This window comes from Coturnix japonica, chromosome Z (assembly GCF_001577835.2).
Source record: "Coturnix japonica isolate 7356 chromosome Z, Coturnix japonica 2.1, whole genome shotgun sequence".
Lineage (NCBI taxonomy): Eukaryota > Metazoa > Chordata > Aves > Galliformes > Phasianidae > Coturnix > Coturnix japonica.
Window position 1 is genome coordinate 55959859 of NC_029547.1, and position 19297 is coordinate 55979155.

The 19297-nt window shown below is 37.1% G+C and overlaps 1 protein-coding gene across 3 annotated transcripts in view; it reads right to left on the reverse strand.

Moving 5' to 3' along the window:
• VCAN (versican) overlaps positions 1-19297 on the reverse strand; it is a 100252-nt gene that overhangs the window by 17707 nt on the left and 63248 nt on the right. For all 3 annotated transcript variants that reach the window (XM_015849762.2, XM_032441292.1, XM_032441291.1), the window contains 3 exons: positions 7254-12776; positions 5053-5166; positions 3507-3620 (listed from right to left, as the gene is read on the reverse strand). In XM_015849762.2, coding sequence (XP_015705248.1) covers positions 3507-3620; positions 5053-5166; positions 7254-12776 — 5751 coding nt within the window. The remainder of the gene's footprint in view (positions 1-3506; positions 3621-5052; positions 5167-7253; positions 12777-19297) is intronic.

Genomic DNA, 19297 nt, shown 5'->3' on the forward strand with positions numbered 1-19297 from the left:
TGAGATACACTCTGACAGTACGCCCCTTGTCTTTAAATCAATTCCATAAGAGGCATAAAACTAAAACAGGTCCTAGAACATAAAGAGAGTCTTACTCAGCTGTGAAATTGATCTGTGACTGTCAGCTTTAAAGTATCTAACAAACGTGTCAGGCCCATTAGCTCACAGGTTTTGAAGAACAACCATTTCTAAATCTTCAAAATAGTCCCCTCTCAGCTGCAAGACATCAGCTAGAGACCATTGGTTTTCAGATAATATCTCTGCACTGAGCCTCTCTCAAATATGTCCATCCCAGCATACCAAGTTCTGGGGACAAAGCGAGTCAAATGAAACAGAGGTAATGACAAGCATTTCATAAAGAACTTATGTATGAATAATGTTATTTAAAACAACAACAACAAAACATTGCTCCTGATACAATTATAAAGAAAAGCTGTTTTGCTTTCAGAACCTGGAACACAGACCAGCTGGCTATATTATCCCAAAGAGGCATGTCCAGCAACAAACACACAGGCACCATTCCAGCACACAGGGACGAACATGCAGCTGCATTTGGTAAATAGGCTTAGTTAGGTGCACCTGCAGAGGTCCTGCAGTGGAGAAAACCAGACTTTGAGTCTGTGTGCAAGACACCCAGCTCGTCTCCCCTCCTCCTTCTTCAGCCATGGAGTATGCGAAGCAACACTATGGGCAGTGGAACTGGGAGGCTCTGAGCTGTGACCTCATTTATGCAGATGCTGGAAGTTCTCAGAAGGGCTTTCCACAGAAAGATGCCAAGGCAATGACCACTGGCTCCCCTGGGATAAGGCTCATACCGAAGTCTACTTCAGTCTGCAGTCATCCTTTGAAAAACCTTTTCTGGATATTTCTGCATTTAGGAAATGACATGCAAATGTCAGCAAATGGCATGCTGTGCTTTGAAAACATGCATGTGATGGAAAAACAGAGTATTTTCTAGCAGAGGTCCTCCACTCCACTTTGATCTAGTCTGATTCAGAAGTAATGCTGGCGTGCTGACCTACAAATCTAGTTTAAAAAGGAAACACCCTCAGTTGCTCTATTTCTAACATCAGACAACTTTAGCTCTCTTCAGGAAGAAGTTCCCGGGCTCAGATTGTCTTCTGAACCGCGTCCACCTGGCAAGAAAAATGTCCTGTCGGAGAGCCAGTTACAGCTCACTGGTTCTCAGAACTGATTTCCTTCACCCTGGGTTAGATCACCCTGAAGGCTCCTCATCTTCCACCACCTGCTGGAGCTCCTGGGTTTGTCCCCCAGTTTCCTAATGATGGCACATACTTAATACTGTGGGGGAAGGGGCTGGGCTCTACGTTAACTTGGAAGTCTGTTACCCTAAAAAATCTAATTCCGAATTTCATTTTCAGAAGCAATGTGCATTCACCGCTTCCTTTCACTTTTGTGAATAATCAGCACCATGTCTAAGAAAACCCTTCAACTTCACTTTTTCTGAGGCTCTCTAAAATGAATAGTATATACTGCAGAAAAATAGGAGAAAGCAATGAAATATAATCTTAGTGTGCTCAACTCCACCTTTCCTGTGGCATTGAGGTACATATTCTGTTGTTCTGGCTGGTCTTTAAATCTAGTGAGGTCAGGACTGGTGCCTTGAAATAAAGCATGCTTGCCAGACAACTGTGTCTCAATTGCCAACACAGTTTTATTTTGTCTGGTGGAGTGGAAATTTGGCACTGAACACTTTTCCCAAGTCTCAAACCACTGCAGGACTTTAAGCAGAGGAAATTTAAATTCCAAAGCTCAGTGAGCAGGACTCTGGTTCTGATTGACAAACTAGGAAATGTTCCCATTAACCACCTAAAATGCACTCTCAGGTTGGTCATAAAAAGCAGCTGAAAGCTACCACGGTACTCAGAGCCAGTCACTACTACGGATTTGCTGAAATTAAAGGCAGGAGGAGGGGAGCAAAAACACTTATTTCTTTTGTTGTGAGAATACTGACAACTTGCAATTTTTAAGAGCAAATTCAGAACTCCTTTCAAATCACTACTGAAAAAACTAAACAGTGAAAAGCACTGGAGCAAGTCAGCTTCAAGAGATTTAATCCTAAGAAACATTTGTACAGGTTGAGCTATGAGAGTTTTCAAACTGCCTTCCATTCACTGAAGATGAGAAACAAGCCTGAAAATAGAAAGCATATTGAAGGCTTCAGACACAACATTAATTACACAAACCCAAGGGCCCAGTTCATTCATTTGTGAATGAAACTACTCAGCTGAAAAAAAAGAAAAAGATATTTTTATAAGCATCAGAAAGTAAATTTTAAGGTCCCATTTCTTTTTCCTATGGAGATGACTTCGTTAATTTTACTGACAGAACAGATTTTGCTACCCCTTTTGCACTCCTATCTCTGCACACTAAGTATCTTGCAGCATAAATATTTGTCATAAATACAGCAGCATGTCTTGCAGGCAATACTCTAACAGCTACAAGAACACAGATGTTTGATCTCATTTCAATTGTCCCATTCAGAAAATCTTTTAAAACTTACTTGGAACTGTGGTCCTGAAACATACTTGTCCTAAAATAATACCAAATTAATCAATCTAGAAAAGTCTGGGATGAAGTTCTCAAGGTTATGGTCCCCAGAGAACTGATATTTATATACTCAGTATACTGAGTGGGATATTTCCTACTTTCCAGTGACAGTTGTTCAAAGTGATGTGTTCTGATGTCTTTCACACTATATGTAATTACTTTAAAACAAAAGTTCAGAAGGCAGTAAAACTTGTTCCACTCATTATCCCGAAGGCATCTCTACAGTCATGAAATAACCTGATTTTGTGTCTGCAAGCCAATTTGAACAGGATGTGCTTCCCTTTAAGCCCAGTTTCAGTTAATATTCAGTACAGCAATAGTATGAATTTTGATTGGTTAAGCATGTGGACAATGCTCGTCTCTCACCACCTGAGAAAGATGGTGTAGATGTAACGCTAAACAGTCCACAGCTACAAATCATGGGAGTCTAACATGCTCAAATTTTGTTCAGACTAAAAAATGTAAACTCATCACTACGATTTCCCATAAATTTTAATAATTTCTTCAATCCTTTATCTTCTAGAGGAAGCTAGCTTTATCTGGCTACTCTGGAAAAGTATTTAAATGGGAACAGGTAGGTGTATAAAGTTGGAAGTGTCTTAGCTATCTGCTGGTGTCATTCATCTCTCTAAAAGAAGTTGTATTTTCCTCCATTGTTTGGAAAACAATAACAACAAATAACAACAACAACAAAAAACACAAAACAGACATTCTACTCTTCATAATGAAGATAGATATGTAACATAACAATGTAAGAGTAAATGAAAAAGGATGAGAGTATAAACTTCAGAGTTGGACAAGAAGAAATAACCATAACCATGGCTTCTGGAACTTAAATTCACTTTAGTTCTCATGGAAAAGATGACAGTATTTTTCCTTTTTCACAGCCACATACACACAGCCTAAGTCATTCTAGATTTGAAAGTATATCTTACCTTGCTCACAGAGAGCACCAATATAGCTTGGTAGACACAGGCAAGTAAAGGTGTTGAGGCCATCTATACATGTGGCTCCATTGCGGCATGGGTTAGACTGGCATTCATCAACATCTACAACATAATGATAAAAATGTTGTCATAATTCACCCAGCTATCAGAAGGGAAGTGTTCTTCAGCCTTACTCATAATTATTACTAGGACCTGTTCACACCAGAAAAAAATGATGTACTGCAAAAGGTCCAAGAGAGTGGTTTTATTTGCATGACAGCTGATTTCATATACATTTCCTTTCTCTTCATCCAGAAATCAAGCAGCAGTTTCCTCATGAAATATGACTTTAACAATGCACAAACTCCTGCACTCCTGCTTTAATTTCTAAATCTTCAGTGCTGCATTATGCAGCTGAGAAAGAAGTCATCTTGCACAGCAGGACTGTTATCAGTAGAGAACTTTTACTTGCATTTATGACTATCACACAAAAAATTCTCATCAAGTACAAATATCTACACAAATCTCGGATGGAATGAACAAAAAAATATAATCTCTGATCTCTGGCTGGTAACCACAGGATTCCTCAAGAAAGAGAAAGATCTAAGATGCGGCATCTAACATGTGACTTTTAGCAACAACAACCCACTAATGAACTACATTTTCACCAGTGCAAGCTAGCAAAAACACTGGCTAACTATTTTTTTAATCATCTGTCTTCCTGCAGAAAAATAAATGAAACCGCAATAGTACTTAAAAATGTTCTGCACTGATATCAATTTTTGGTTGAGTTTTTTTTCTCTCCAGTATGGGGTAAGTGGAATTCATTTTAGCAGTATTGCATAAGGGTTTTTTCTTTCATATTCAGTTGGTGACAAACCCATGGTATTGATTAAGGAATTAAACTGAAAGCTTTTCCAAAGACTAAACTTATGTAAAAGGTATATACAAAATAGCCAAACTGTTAGCTTCATCTTAATTTGGCCTGCTGGTTTGAAAGGAAAAACTGTTTATGCTGAACTGGATGGGTGAGTTTCTCAAAACCCACATTCATAGCACAGAAATCCAGGTGTCACAAGCAGCTTGAAGAGATCCCCTGATAGAAGAGTTACTAAAATACCAGAAATGCATCTGATAATGGTCATACTTATAATTTTCTTGAAAAAAATACCAGCTAACATTCAGTGGTTACATTTGGGTCTAGGCTGTTTTACCACTCTTAAATATAGCTACACAATGCTTTTAAGAAATTATCCTGAATAAATTGACTTGATGTATTTATGAATTCATTACTTGGCTTCTAGGTAATTCAGTTATAATTCCCTTACATTTGTGTGTGCACATGATTGTGCACTCTACAGGCAGAGAGAAAATGGGACAGCGGGCCTATTATCATTCTCTTCTTAAGAAAGGCTTTAGTGCAGAGTGTTTTCACATATCCATGTTTTCTTCAACTTAAAAAAAAACACAATCTACTTTCGCAAATCTCATGTATGAAAACTTTATACTTGAATTAATTTGCAGACAATCCAGTAACTAAATGAAATCAACTTACCTAATTCACACTGCTCACCATTGAAACCTGGCAAACATGTACAGATGTAAAATGAACCACGTGGATAGCAGGTACCACCATTAAGGCAAGGATTACTTTTGCATGGATCTTGTCCTGTTAAGCAGAAAAATAAAGTTTACTCTGTGGACTCAAAGAGCTGATTTTTTTTTTTTGAAGTTTTGGAAAAATAATTCTTACTTCTTTTTTTGCATTGATATTGCAAGACCTACAGTTGTTATAGAAACTATAATAACAAGATAGAATATTAAGGTATTTTTGTAAAATAGTAAAGCTATTTTCAGGCATCACTATTTATAACTTTAAAAATTACATGGCATTTACTATGAACCAACATAACTGATTTTTCAGAATCTGTACTACATTTGGCAGTCACAATATTCTACTGAAGATTTAGTCAGCATGACACGACAATTAATTATAGCTGAAAATAGTTAAACATAAGCAAAATGAATGGAAAATGCTTTTGCTTTTTTGGAATGGGGTTAGTTTATGTAGAATGACTGGGTACACAGAACATATATCTCTTGAATATACTGGCTGGCTGTTGATGTTTCATTTCACTATATTCAAACAATCAGTGCCCACAGATTCTTATTTCTTCGAAAGTGTTTTCATTCATGCACATTCCTCACCTTTCCTTAAACCACACTTCAAAAACACAAATAAAGGTACTGAGTACATTCGTAGCCGAACTAAACATTAAGATAAAAGCTTACCTGCTGTGAAATCCTCAGGTTTTATGGGAGTTATCATTTAAATAGCTTTTTCTTGCAGAGATGACTTGTAGTGAAGTGTACTTCAATTGAGTTTAAATACCTAGGTATTTGCAATTGATTTAATGCCTAGGAGCAACCATTCACACAAAAATTCACTAGACAACCATTTCTATACATCCACTTCTCACGGTTCGAGGAAAATCATGGAGACAGCCCTTCTGGGATGTAAGAATAAAGGCCTAGCTTACAAAATGCGTTTTGTAACCTAAACTGATTTAAAGACAAGAGAAAACTTTATGTTTTGGTTACATTTTCCCAAAGTGCTTTGGCTATTCTTCACAAAATAAAAGATAACATCTGCTTTACCCTTTCAAGTAAAACTTTTACAGAAGTGGTCTTCTTAAGGTACCAAATTCTCTATCTACTCACTGGAGGTAACTAAACTCTGTTTAAAGCTTCCAGGAGAAAATCCTGCCTTCATAAGCCTGGGCATGTAAGTGGGTGGATTCTTGCTTTAGAGGTTTTTGAAAGAATCTAATAGTCTTAAAATAGAGGTTTCTTTTAGGACTGCTTATATCTAAATCCAAAAAGCAGACCAATGTTAAGCACCTATTTTTACTGTGCATGTGTTCTCCTACCAATATTTTTCTAGTAAACATGTTCGAATTTTATAAATTTAGCTACCTGGATTATCTGAAGATATATAATAGAAAGCTATGTGATTTTAAACTTGCTTCGTTCTTTCTTCAGCTATAACTAGATAAATTAAATTGAAGTTATACTCATCATAAAGATTCGATCTACACCATCTTTGTACTTGATTAAATGGTGCCTAATAACCATTAATATTAGCCAAAATATTGTAGCAAATTATGCCTAACAAGATTTATAATTTATGAAAGACAGATGATGTATCAACCAGGTAAGCTATGGATAAACTGAATTCACAAAGTCTCAGTTTTTTCTTGGAAAATTACCTTGTAGATTAAGAAAACATATTTTTAATAAAAAATTCCAGTGTTTAAATTGCACGCTAGATCTGCTCTGCAATGTGTTATTAAAAAATACTACCTGTAAACCAGCTGTATAAGTGCTATCATCATGCCAACACAAAACAGCTACCAGATAAAACTGGATAAAATAACTGCTTCTTCATAGAAAACTGGAAAATTGAATAATCACAGTTGAATTCTCTACCACAGTCATCCTGACTTTTAGAACTTGCTGGGCATCTCAAGTCTGATCCAAAGCTCCATGATGCAAACACTCACTGAGCTTGAGTTTCGGTCTCCCATCCTCTTTCATTTTGTCACAGTAGGGTTTACAATCATGCTGATTTCAAAGCTCGAGGTTCTGTTGTATTTCATACAGTGCTTTGATTTCCATACCTCTTATCAGAATTAAGACATTCATTTACAAATATCACAACAAAAATATGTAACAGTGATCATATGTGGAAGTTACCTGGAATTTGCACTGCTGTGCCTTCAACCGAACCCACACTTGTGCCAATCAGGAAATCTGATCCATTAGTGACATCCGGAAGGGAAAATGATGAAGTTACAAGTTCAATAGTATTTAGCTCCTCAGAGCTTACTGTTGACTGTTCATTTGAATAAGGATTGTTTCTAGGGGCTGCATTGTTTGTTGCAATGTTAGAAGAAATTGTTGTGATTTCCTGTTGACCAAGCAAAGCTGACTGTGTTTTCAAGCTTATATCCAAAGGCTCTAAAGATGAAGTTAGCATTGTAACTGTCTCCTGGTCAGGTTTAAATACTCCAACTTCTATACTGTTTGGTGAATCTGAAACAGGTGTGGATGAAAACCTTGGTCTCTCTCTCTCAGTACTCCTATCACTTTCTTGGCTGGGATTTTTCACTCTCTCTGATGAAAATTCAATAATTTCTATTGTGCTAAGTTTTGGAACATCTGTGCTTGTTTCTCCAAAATTCAGAAAAGCAGTGGGATAGTCATGTATTGATGGAGAATCTCCAGAAACAGTAGCATTTTCCTCAGTAATCAGATCATTTACAGAAGATTCCATCTCCTCTGACCTCTCAGTTACAGTATGTTTATTAAAGTGAGGAGTACTTTCAGTAGTTATGCTTTCTGATTCAGGCTCAGGAGAAAACTCTAGCAGAGGAGACTCCGTTGTATCTAGATCTGTAGTGGGTGGTTTATAAGTTGCTGCAATATCAGAACTAACCTCTTTGAAAGTTCCATCCGATGAGTGATCAGACTCATCTGAATCCTTTGCAGATGATGTACTTGGAATGATTACCTCAGGATATTTAGATACTCCGTTAACTAACCGAATAGTTACTGAGGATGTAGGATTTTGAGATACTGAGTTAAAACTCACTGCGTCTGTTTCTTCATACTCTGCTGATGCTGATTTTGTTCGTATATACACTGTCGAATGCTTTTCTTCACTATTGCTAGATGATACAGTTGCATGTTGGGACATACTCTGCGTGGTGACCATACTTACATCAAATGTGTCAGTTGTCAAAGCCTTTTCTATCTCCATAGTTAAATCTGGCGTAAGGGAAGGAACTATAGGCTTTTTATCACCTGATTCTTCTTGGCCCATTCCAGAAAACCCAGAAACAGACATTGTTTTGCTTTGATCTGTTATTATTTGGTTGTTTGCTGAAGTGTAAGGCTCATACATGTCATCTGCTGTGCTTGTCCTTCCAACATGTTTAGCCTCAAACTCAGATTCTTTAGACTCATGAGGCATATGCGGGCTTACCAGTGAGGGTACTGTTGGAAGGAAAATTCCCAATTCACTGAGTACAGTAGTTGTGAGACTTTCTGTTGCAAACTGCATGGCATACCCTGAACCTAAATCCTTATCTACTGACTTTTGTCCATGTCCAGCTGTTACTGATTCACTACTTGGCTGAATTGAAGTAGTCAAAGAAAGATTATCACCAGATCCAAGTGAATTCTCTTCAATTATAGAAAAATTAAGTGTTGAATCATACTTGTCCTCTTCAGCTTTCATGCTATCATCACTGCCATATGTTGACCGTATGGCAAGATTTGGCACTGTCTGCACACTTATTATATCTTCAGGCATTGACTTTGAGTGATCCATGTCTATAATAGTTGTTTTTTCTGATGGGATTTGAAGTCGTTCTTCAATTAGTGTAATATCACCATAAACAGAAACATTCAGTGTTACGCGTCTTCTATCATCAACCACTGGAATAATATCCAGTGACATCCCAGCATCACTTGTCAGCTCTTCCGATGTACCTGTCTTTGGGTCAGCAGCTGTTTGATTTTCCACAATCTCTTTTTCTTCTGTAAAAAGAGGTGCTAATCCTGTGATGACAGTCTGGGATCCATGTCCTGGTGCATCTGTTGTTATAACTTCAGAATAAAGTTCCCCAGGAACTTGAGATGAAGCTGTTAGTTCGACTTCTGTCACAGGAGGTATTCTCAAATGAGTAAATGTATCAGCAGAAAATGAATCTGAAACACCATCCCAGCCAGATCCCTCTCCAGAACTTTCAGGTAATACTCTGCTTGGCATTTTTGTTGCTGATGTTGCAAGATATTTTCCCTTTTCTAGATAAGGAGTTTCACTCAGTATTACAGAAACAGGAGTTATATCATCTGTAGTCAGAATATGTGAAGATTCCTCATGAAAAACATTTCCAGTAGTAGCTGTTGGCCTGTTTGTTTCATTTTCTTCCCTCCCGTGGTCCATTTCCTTACTGTACGGTTCTTCAATCACAACAAAATAATGTGTTATCTCTTTGTCTTTAGAGTTGGAGTGACTGGAACTCTCTTCTTCTAAATCTGGGAAACTGGTGGTCACTGAGTATGCAGTTTCTGTCAGCAGCTCTACTGCAGTAGTTGTAATTTCTTCATTAATTCCAGCATTTGATTCAGTGCTTCTGCTTTCAAAGACTAGTGTCTTGTCAGTGGAAACTTTGGGTCCTACACTTGCAGGATGAAAGGGCTGAGAACTTAAAGTATTTGTGGTTTCTTTGACAGCCAATGACTCTACTGAAGGAACAACAGTAAATTCATCTCCTGATCCTTGTCCTGATGATAATGGATCACTGATGAGCTCATTGTTTATTGATTTTTCTCCTTTAGGTGTCAGGAATAATCTGGGAATATCTTCTGTAGGGAAAATACTTTGTACCAACTTCTCTTCTTGCTCTGTATCCGTAACTGGAGAACTTAAGTATTTCCTTTCAATTACTATAGACTCAGTGACTCTGTCATTATTAAATGGCAACAATATTTTTTCACCAGATTCAGCTTCTACTTTGTTTTCTTCTGAATATGGTCTGATAGTGGGATGATTCAAAAATTCTACATGTTCATGGTTAGCCTGTGTACTTTTGAAGAATGGATCTTCTGTTGCTTCTCCTGAAGATTCTGTTACTTTTGGTAAAATTTCCCTTGGCCTGTCTTCCCATGAAAGCACATCTTCTGACAAAGGAAGATTTGTAGCAAAAGATGTCACTGTCAGCTCACTAGCTGTTTTCTCTTCTATTTTTGTATCTGCTGCAGTTTGCAAAGTGTTTATGTTATGTTCAGTACTTGTGACTAGCTCACTAGGTTCAGCAGTGAAGGCATGAACCACAGCAGATGGCATGCTGACTGCTTTTTTGCCATATTGCTCTTGTGGTTCTGGGTTCCCAGAGGGTGAAACTGATGCTTTTGTAAATGGTTCAGTTAAAGTTTCTGCTTCTCCAGATCCCTGATCAAAAAATGAAAAATGGCTTCCAAGCATTTTTTCCGTAGGTCCATTAGACATTAATTTTGTGGTGCTGCTGTCAGCTTTGAGTTCTTCTCCAGAGCCATGCTCAATCATCAGAATTTTTCCCAAAGAAACAGTTGAAAAGCTACCTCTTCCCTTTTTGCTTTCTGTAGACTCAGCTACTGCTTTTATGCTACCATGTGTCACCACGGTGTCAAGAGTGCTGTTATCAACAACTGATTCTGAAGATGACATGACCTCAGAAGTTTCTAAATCCTCTGTTCTAATTACTGGTGCAACATGGGATGTAACCTCTCTTCTAGAACCAAGTCTTGATTTGATGTCAGAAGGAGCTGTGTAAGTTGGTTCTACTTGTGTTTGCTGTCCTTGGTTTTCTGTACTAAATACATTCTCAGACATTTGAATTGCTACTTCAGACTCAGTTGTCAAGCCATCTGACCCATTACTTGAAAGTGACGTTGTTGGTTCACCTGTTTCTATGTGCTCTTCATATTCTGTTGTAGTATTCTTCAATGAAACATTGATGACATTAATATTTCCTTCATGTTTTACTATTTGTGTTTCCATGACAGACCTTGATGGAACTGAAGTCAAAGTAGCAGACTCAGTGACAACATCTACGTCTCCAGAACCTGAATCAGTAAGTAGGGAGTCTGTACTTACCACTTTTCTTGTGGGACTCCCTGAAAATAAGTCTGCTGGTTCTTCAGCTGATCCTTCATTTATAAAAAGCTTCTTCTCCCTCAAGAAAGGAGTGGCGGTAACCTTTCTGGTTTTGGAATGCATGGTACCTGTTACTGGTACTGTTTCTCTGAGAGGAATGGGTTCCTGACTTACAGTTCTGATTTCATTAGTAGTGCTTCCAAGCTCATCCAGTTCTGATTTTCCCTTTGCATCAGTGGCTGAAATTTCCTGACTTGAATAAACAGTAGTCTGTACTTCTTTTTCATCTTCAACTTTCTTTTCAGTTGCAGCAGAGCTGCCAACTACTTGCTCTGTAATTAATTCAGACATAAAACCGGTGGAAACAGTTGCTTCAGAACTTTGATCAAAAGTAGAATAAAGATTTCTTGCTCCTCCAGGCGAAGCAGAGGTGATTTCTGAAATGGCTACAGAAATTTCTGTTGGCAGTACCGTGCCAGAACCCAAATAAATATCTTGCACTGAAAGTGTTTCTGCAACTGCTGTTTCTGTTGTCATGGCTGAAGCTGAAGTGCTGTTCTCTTCTACATCTCCAGAACCTTCTAAAACTATAAAAGAAGGAGCACTAATTTCAGGTTTTGCTGTATTACTTGTTGCTTCCAGTTTGCTTTCAAAAGGGTATTCTGCATCAAGTTTAATAGTTGATTTATAGTAATTTCCTGGAGTAGCTGTCCCGTATTTTGGAGAAAGGTCTTTCACAGCCATGCTTACGGTAGCAGTATCAAAACCTGCACTCGGAGCAGCAGTTACTGCAGAACCTTCCACAGAAAACACACTAAGAACAGAATTTGTACCAGAATTGTTTTCATTATCTTCGTGACTTGACATTGTCACAATTTCTGTGAGCACAGACCTGGGGAAATCAGATTCAGTGAAGCCATCTCCAGAAGACTCACTAGCAATCAAAAGCAAGTTTTTTGTTTCATTGGTAGAGCTCTCCTCAGTTCCATGCCACATTACAGTCTCCTTATTTTTTTGTGGTGACTGCTCATACATAGAAGTAATCTCTAAATATTTGTCTGTTGTGGTAACTTCTGACTCACCACTATATACTGTTTCTAACATTGCAACATCTGCTGTTGGTTGCGTGACTTCAAATGCCCCCATTACTTCTCCAGCTTTGCTTGGCTGCATTGTACCAGAAGCTTCAGTTTCAGATATTATAAAGGTGTTTGTTTCATTGATTTGTGAAAAGGTTAGATTTTTTGAATGCGCAACGCTTTCAATTTGGTCACTTCTTGCTTCCTCAGCTTTTGTGCTTTTAGGTGCGCTTGTCACTTGTTGCTTTCCATTGATGAACTGCAAAGCTGGAGGAGTTGTAACTTCAGTAGTATTTTCACAGTCTTCTTCCTCCTCTTCAAAGTCCATAAAGTTTGGAAAGAAAGGATCCAATATTATATATTCAGATGAATCCTGCACAGAGTCTGAAGTACAGGGTTCAGTCTGAGATGATTCTGCATCAGTATGGGATTCATCTATTGCATGAGGAAGAATGTGGCGACTGAACAGATCCAAAAACTCATTCACCGGATGATCTGCAAAAAAAAAAGAGCTTTTCATAATCCCTAAGTAACAGTCATGGTTGTGCATTATTGCAGACACATGAAGTATAAACAATCCTTCAGAACAAGAAAAAAATAACAGAAAATTAAAACACAGCAAATTCAGTATATTCTTCCACTCACACTATGTTAAATGCTGCCGCAGTATTTTACATTCTACTGAGGTTCTCTGATTGAGTTCACTGCTTATGTAATGCTGTCCACACCAGAGCTAACCTTTCCTGTGACATACAGGAGAGACAGGAACTATTTCTAGACCACAAGACTATGGTTCCAACTGTCAGCACAGGCTTGTGCTGATTACTGATGTTAGCTAACCTTCACTAAAACTGAGCTTAGGTGAAGCTAAGTGAAGTGAAATCTAATTTAAATGAGGACGTACAGAACATACCTCTATAGCTCCATTTATCTTCAGTATAGAGTAACTCATGTCACTAGTAATACCATGAAAACCACACCACATGCTCTATTCTTTACACTCAGATTCTTGGTTAATAGTTAATAGTTTCACTTCACAAAGTCATTGCAAATTGCCATTCTAAATTATTTAAAAAAAAAAAAAAAAAAAAAAAAAAACAAAAAAAAACCAAAAAAAAAAAAAAAAAAAAAAAAAGCCAGATTCAAAAATCAGTCATTATTCAGTCAGTAACACAGTAACATAAGTAAAACCTAGTTATTTTTCTTTCTGTTTAATACTCACTTTAAAAGACTTACACACTCTAAGACTACAGACCTCCCATTTTCTGTTGAGGTAGCCAAGCAGACAAAAAGGAAGAAAGAACTTCTAAGTAGACTCTGTTTTATCTATAAAAGCCCTCATGAATTCCTCTAAGACATATGATCATAAAGTCTTCAGGCACTTTATAAATGCACCTTCTCAGAACACAATTTCAGACCCACTAGTCTAGATAATAAATGCTATCCTCACTGAATGTAATCATATCTATCCATGCATCAGACTACAGACTCAGAGAATAAACGATTTTCAAGCTTTGACTGATACAACACTTAGCCAACTTATTTGAAACTGGAAACTTTGTTCTAAGATGTGACTTCACAAACATATTCTGCTTCTGAGGCTACATTCAAAGCCATTTTGTCCAAAGTGAAATCACACTTTGTAGGTATAAACATGAGTAACAAATGAACAAATCAACATACAGGACTTCTTGCAGTGCCGTAAGTGATGGTTACTATCCAGAGAATATGCTTAGGACTTTTAGCAAACTAAATAAATAATAAATGACAGAGAACAATTTACAAGTATATCTTCCTCATTAGAACTCATTAGAACTCATTACACACAACTAAAAAAAAAAAAAAAAAAGAGAGAGAGAGAGAGAGAAACTAGGAGGAAAAGTATTTCATTTGTTTGAAGTAATTGTCCTACATATGAAGATCATTTAATGTCTGGGACAACTGAGCTCTCAGAGATAATCAGGTGATAATTCTGGAGAAGAATTTATTAAATCATGTTGAGCTGATGCAGAACACAGTGAAAAGCTTACCCTGTGCTTACTGCTAAACTTAGAAGTACTATGGAATCTTCATTCTGATAAATCTCAAGCTGAAGAGTAATGGCATTTCACAGAGAACAAGTATTAAGTGCAGTGAATCAGAGGCTATGACCTAATTGCTAAAGAATTTGGGAAAAATTAAGGTCCATTCAGTTTGTATAGTGTTAAGTTCAGGGTTCCCACTACAATGAAAAATGCTGTCTTATACCTAATTTCTGCCCAGCTACAGGCGTATTTTCCCAGTGAAGCCTGTGGTGTCAAGGACAAGCTCTTGTTAGCACAAAATTGTACACTTTGTTATCAAAATCCTGAACAAAAAAATACACAAGAAATCAATAAATGAAAAAGGGAATGGTAAGTTAAATCTGCTAGGGAGCTTTCAGAACTTCTGGTTCTTGGAAAATTCACTATTATGTGAAATACCGAAATACGGAACCAGAGAATTACAAATAAAAATATGCACAAACAAGAAAGATAGCTGTGTACACAGTCTGTAAGGGAATATATATAAATACCCCAGTATATAGACTAACAAGGCATAAGCATCAATTAAAGTTTAAAATACAGCTGTTCGGACTGTGTGCTTGAAAAGAACTATGTGTATTAAACAAACAAACAAAACAACAGAAAACAAACCAGAAAAAGGGGGGGAGGGGGGAACGGGGACAGGATAGGTTATAATTTGTAGGAGGATACCACGACTAACAAGTTCTGACCAGTGCACTGTTTTTTGTAGGAGTGCACACCTGGGAGTCCCTCAAATTACTAGCTCATGCTAAATCACAGTAGGTAATAAATTTAATGAACAACATCTGTTCCAAATTTACCTAGAAGACATATACAAATTCTTACATATGCAAAGATCTCTATCAGACATTGCTTCTACTTTGTTAGCTTTTTCAAGATCTTACATGCCACAAAGATCCACATAAAAGAGCCTTGGCTATTGTGTGATGTTCCAATATTAAATTTTAAGAAGAGCCTTTCATCAAATACTAAGTGTTATAGTCTTGTTTTTCCCATGAACAAAATTACCAGCTCTTAAGAAAATAATAAGAAATCCAATTGAATTATTTTTTTATTAAAATTTCTTCTCCTTTCTGGAGTTCTGGTTATTCAAGTTGCCAACACTCAGCAGTACCAGCTATAGTAAATTCTCTTAAGCCTTAGAGATGAGCAATAATCTAACAAAAAATACAGCTCGTGCACCACATCATCTTGTCCCCTAAGAATAAGCAAGACTTCAGGATGAAAACTTACATACAATCATAAAATGTGAATAGGAAGGGAAAAGCTCTATCTATCAAAGTGGTTTATTGATGCTCAGGGCAGACACACAAACACTTGCAATAGCCTTAAACTGTCTAGATGTAGCTGAAAGATGCTGTCTATATTTATGTTTGTGCCCATTTCATCTGCAGGGAAAGACATATAGATTGGAGCATGTTATTAAGAGGTGAGGTGAGGACAAGGGAAAGGAATTCAGTTTCTAAATGCTCTTTTCAGTAGTTCACACATTACAATGACATATAAGACCAAAGTAGCACTTGTTCAAAGTGCTCTTCTATCACTCTCAAAAGAAGAAAGTAAAAACAAGTAGTCAAAAAGTAGTCTAAACAGGACTAGTAGGTCTAGACTGCCAGTTCAACTGAGATTTGTCAGTAAAGGCCTATGCTGAGAAAACTGAAGAAGTATGTAGTGAAATAAAGATGAAATAAATAGGTGGATAGGTTTACTTGCAGCCTAGATTGCTTTTTAATTGATTTAATACATTTAGATGTTTTATATTACCCACACAGCAAAAGCATCTATCTCAGAAAGTGCATAACTGTGTATAAGAAATGAAATTCCCTTGCTCCCGGTGCTTTTTGGACACAAGAGGATTTGACTGCTACTACTGAAAACCACAGAGCAATGGATGGAGGTCGCATTAATTTCTATTCCATCTCTTCTCATGTTCCTTGGCTCTAAAGTCAAATTAGTTTTCCACAGGCTCAAAGAAAAGAGTTGCCCAAAGTTACTGCTGCTTTCCACACATGTAAATAATGCATAACGTGATACCAGTTGCTTTTTGTTTGTTTGCTTGTTTTAAACACTATTAGCATACTACAAAGAATTCTAGAAGGCTTCTCCAAGACCATTTGGGAGGGGGGCAGGCATCAGAGAAAGCTTTCCCTATACAAACCCTTCTGATAAGCATCTGAATTAGAGTAAAAAGTTAAATGAAAAACAGATTTTGATTTTTTCAAACTTTTAAAAGCTTAAATATAAAAAACAGTAGACTTATAGATTAAGCATTCTTGTAAGTCTTGTACATAATAGAAAAATTAGCATTCAATCTGACATTCTGCAAACAGCACAGTTTCTCTTGTGGATTCCTGCAACTTCTCCACCTATGGGGAAACTTCAACAGTTATGTGTCAAAAGTAATAGTTCGTTATTTTGTAGAACTAGAGGTCTGATAAACCCATGATATCCACTGAAATATTCACACAGTGTACTGTGGACTTTGATTCAGGCCCTGACCAAAAACTGTATGTTTTTATTGTATTTCTGTAAATGTGACACTTAGTGACTGTAAAAAAAGGTAATGTAATAACTTGCAATGAAAATTCAAAAAAAAAAAAAAAAAAAAAGAAAAAGAAAAAAAACTAGCAACATTTGGCTCAGAAGGAAAAGTGATTAACCATTTAAGATAAAAAATGGAGAATCCTCCCTCTTTTTTTCCCCGAGTATGGCTGTTACATTCCATGCTTTACAGGTTACATCACCTTGTTTATTCCCCATAGCTATATACTCTGCGCTTACTTTCAGATACCTCCTCTTCTTTGCTACCCATATTAGATGGGTCAAAGAATTTCACTAAGTCCAACCTTACACAGTGGATAAAAGATGCTTTGAAAAACTGAATCAAACAGACAAATCTGTGGAACACTTAAATAAACATACATGTTGTGTCTGATTAAGACTTCCTAAAGAACCCAAACTCACGGCTTTTATGTGCTATCTGAAAATTCACATATATTTGTAGGACACGCCTGATAGATTAGCAAGTGTGACCTACCAACAGCAAGCACAGTGTCATCAGACATCAATTCAGAAAACAGATAATTCCATTTCTCCTATAAAATGTTTAGTACTGCTCTAAGTATGGGGTCAAAACTGAATTCTTTCAACTGTAAAAAATGTCACTGAGGGCTTACATCTGAGCTTTGGAGCAGATGAAATCTGAGGAATGATTCTAAGAGCTCCAGGTGACTACTGACTCCCCAGAGCCCTCGGCTCCACTGAGGAGCAGCTCTGAAGCAGAAGCTGTCTCCAGCAGTTTGAGGACTACAGCTTTCTGAAAATCTTCCAGTGAAAGAAAGTCCAGTCAATCCTACAGCAAAGTGTCAGTCTCAATGAATATTTTGACTTAAAAGCATGCTGAAGGCGTGGAGAAGCAATTTGACAAAATGGCCTTTCAACAACAACAACAAAATATAAATTCTTTTAAAGTTTCAAAAAACTGGGCATATAGAATTGCTTCCCCTCCACCTCACCCCCACCCTACTCCCCCAAAAAAAGAAAAAAAAAAGAAAAATAGTTACATTTAAATTGGTATAGAATGCTTCTGTTTTACAGAAATAAACCACTCTGATAATATCTTTTGGGCTCTTTGTTTCATAGAGGGTTGGCTTTTTAAAAATTATTATTATTATTCTTTTCATCTCATTTCAAAAGAAATAAGATTTTGAAAAACAGACATTTCCTGCTGAAGGAAAATTCCAAGTGTCAGTCTACAGTATATGCAATTCCTCTAACTTGTGCCATCTTGTAATATCATTAACCTACCTAAGCATGGTCAAAGTGCAGCAGTGCTCCAGGCATACCTCATCTCTCCCACCAGAAAAAGGTGGGAATGCTGCCAAGGAGCTGGTCTGAGTTGTTAAAGAAACATGGCTACTACAATACACACCTAAGTTAAAGACAACAAAGACAGGTCCAGAAATAATTAAAACTTTTGATTATTTTAGCCTTTTCACTCTCCATTAACATGGACAACATCTATGATGATGTCTAGTTAAAGCCACTTCTTGATTACTATTAATTCTAAACAAATAAAGGGTTTTATTTAGTTCACTTATAAGTGCTCCCCAGTTAGGTATATATTTCTGAACTCTGGATCCCTTTCGAAAATTTTAAGGATGTAATCCACATTTCCACTGGGGATCTTTGGTTGCTTTTTTGTTTTCCTTTCTAAGTTTAATCAAAATTTATTTTTTGCTTTCCATCTGACAGTCAAAAGAGAAGTTACAATTCCTTAAATCTCATTAGTCATTAAAATAAAGAAGAAAATATAGAAGAAAAAATAAAAATATACAAATTGAATAGAAATCTGAATCATTCAAGCAAATATCTGGAAGCAAATATTGGGAAAGAAAAGTTTGTGTGCATCTGGATGGGTAGGAGTTGAAAGCAATTCAAAGTGGGTGGTCAGCTTTGTCTACTCAAATTCACTTCACCATGCTGCTTTACCTTATTTGGGTACCTCTGTTTCATGTGAGATACAGCCCTGCTGAAAGCCTCAGTATCAGTTGCTGGCATGTTCTTAAGCTACAACCTTTTTCTGACTGCGCTATTCCATATGTTCACACTTGACTGAATTGTTGGCCATGACCAGAAACACCTGTGTAAAGGGTGTCACTCATCTGGACATCTGTTTTGTACAGCGCTCTGGACTGCATCGTTTTGCTTCAGCATCTCTGCCAAATTTTGGAGTAATAGACATGATGATGCAAAAACCATGTCAGAAATAAAGGAACTGTTTTATTATAAAAGAATATCATGAAACCTTTTGGCAGCCTTTGGCATTTCCTTCAGTCTCATTGCTTCCTGCTTTCCCCCCCTGACACAATGGTAAGCTTGTTAAGAAAAAACAGATTGAGTATAATGTCAAGTTGTTAAAAACGGCAGTTTTGTAGTGTCAAGTCTGAG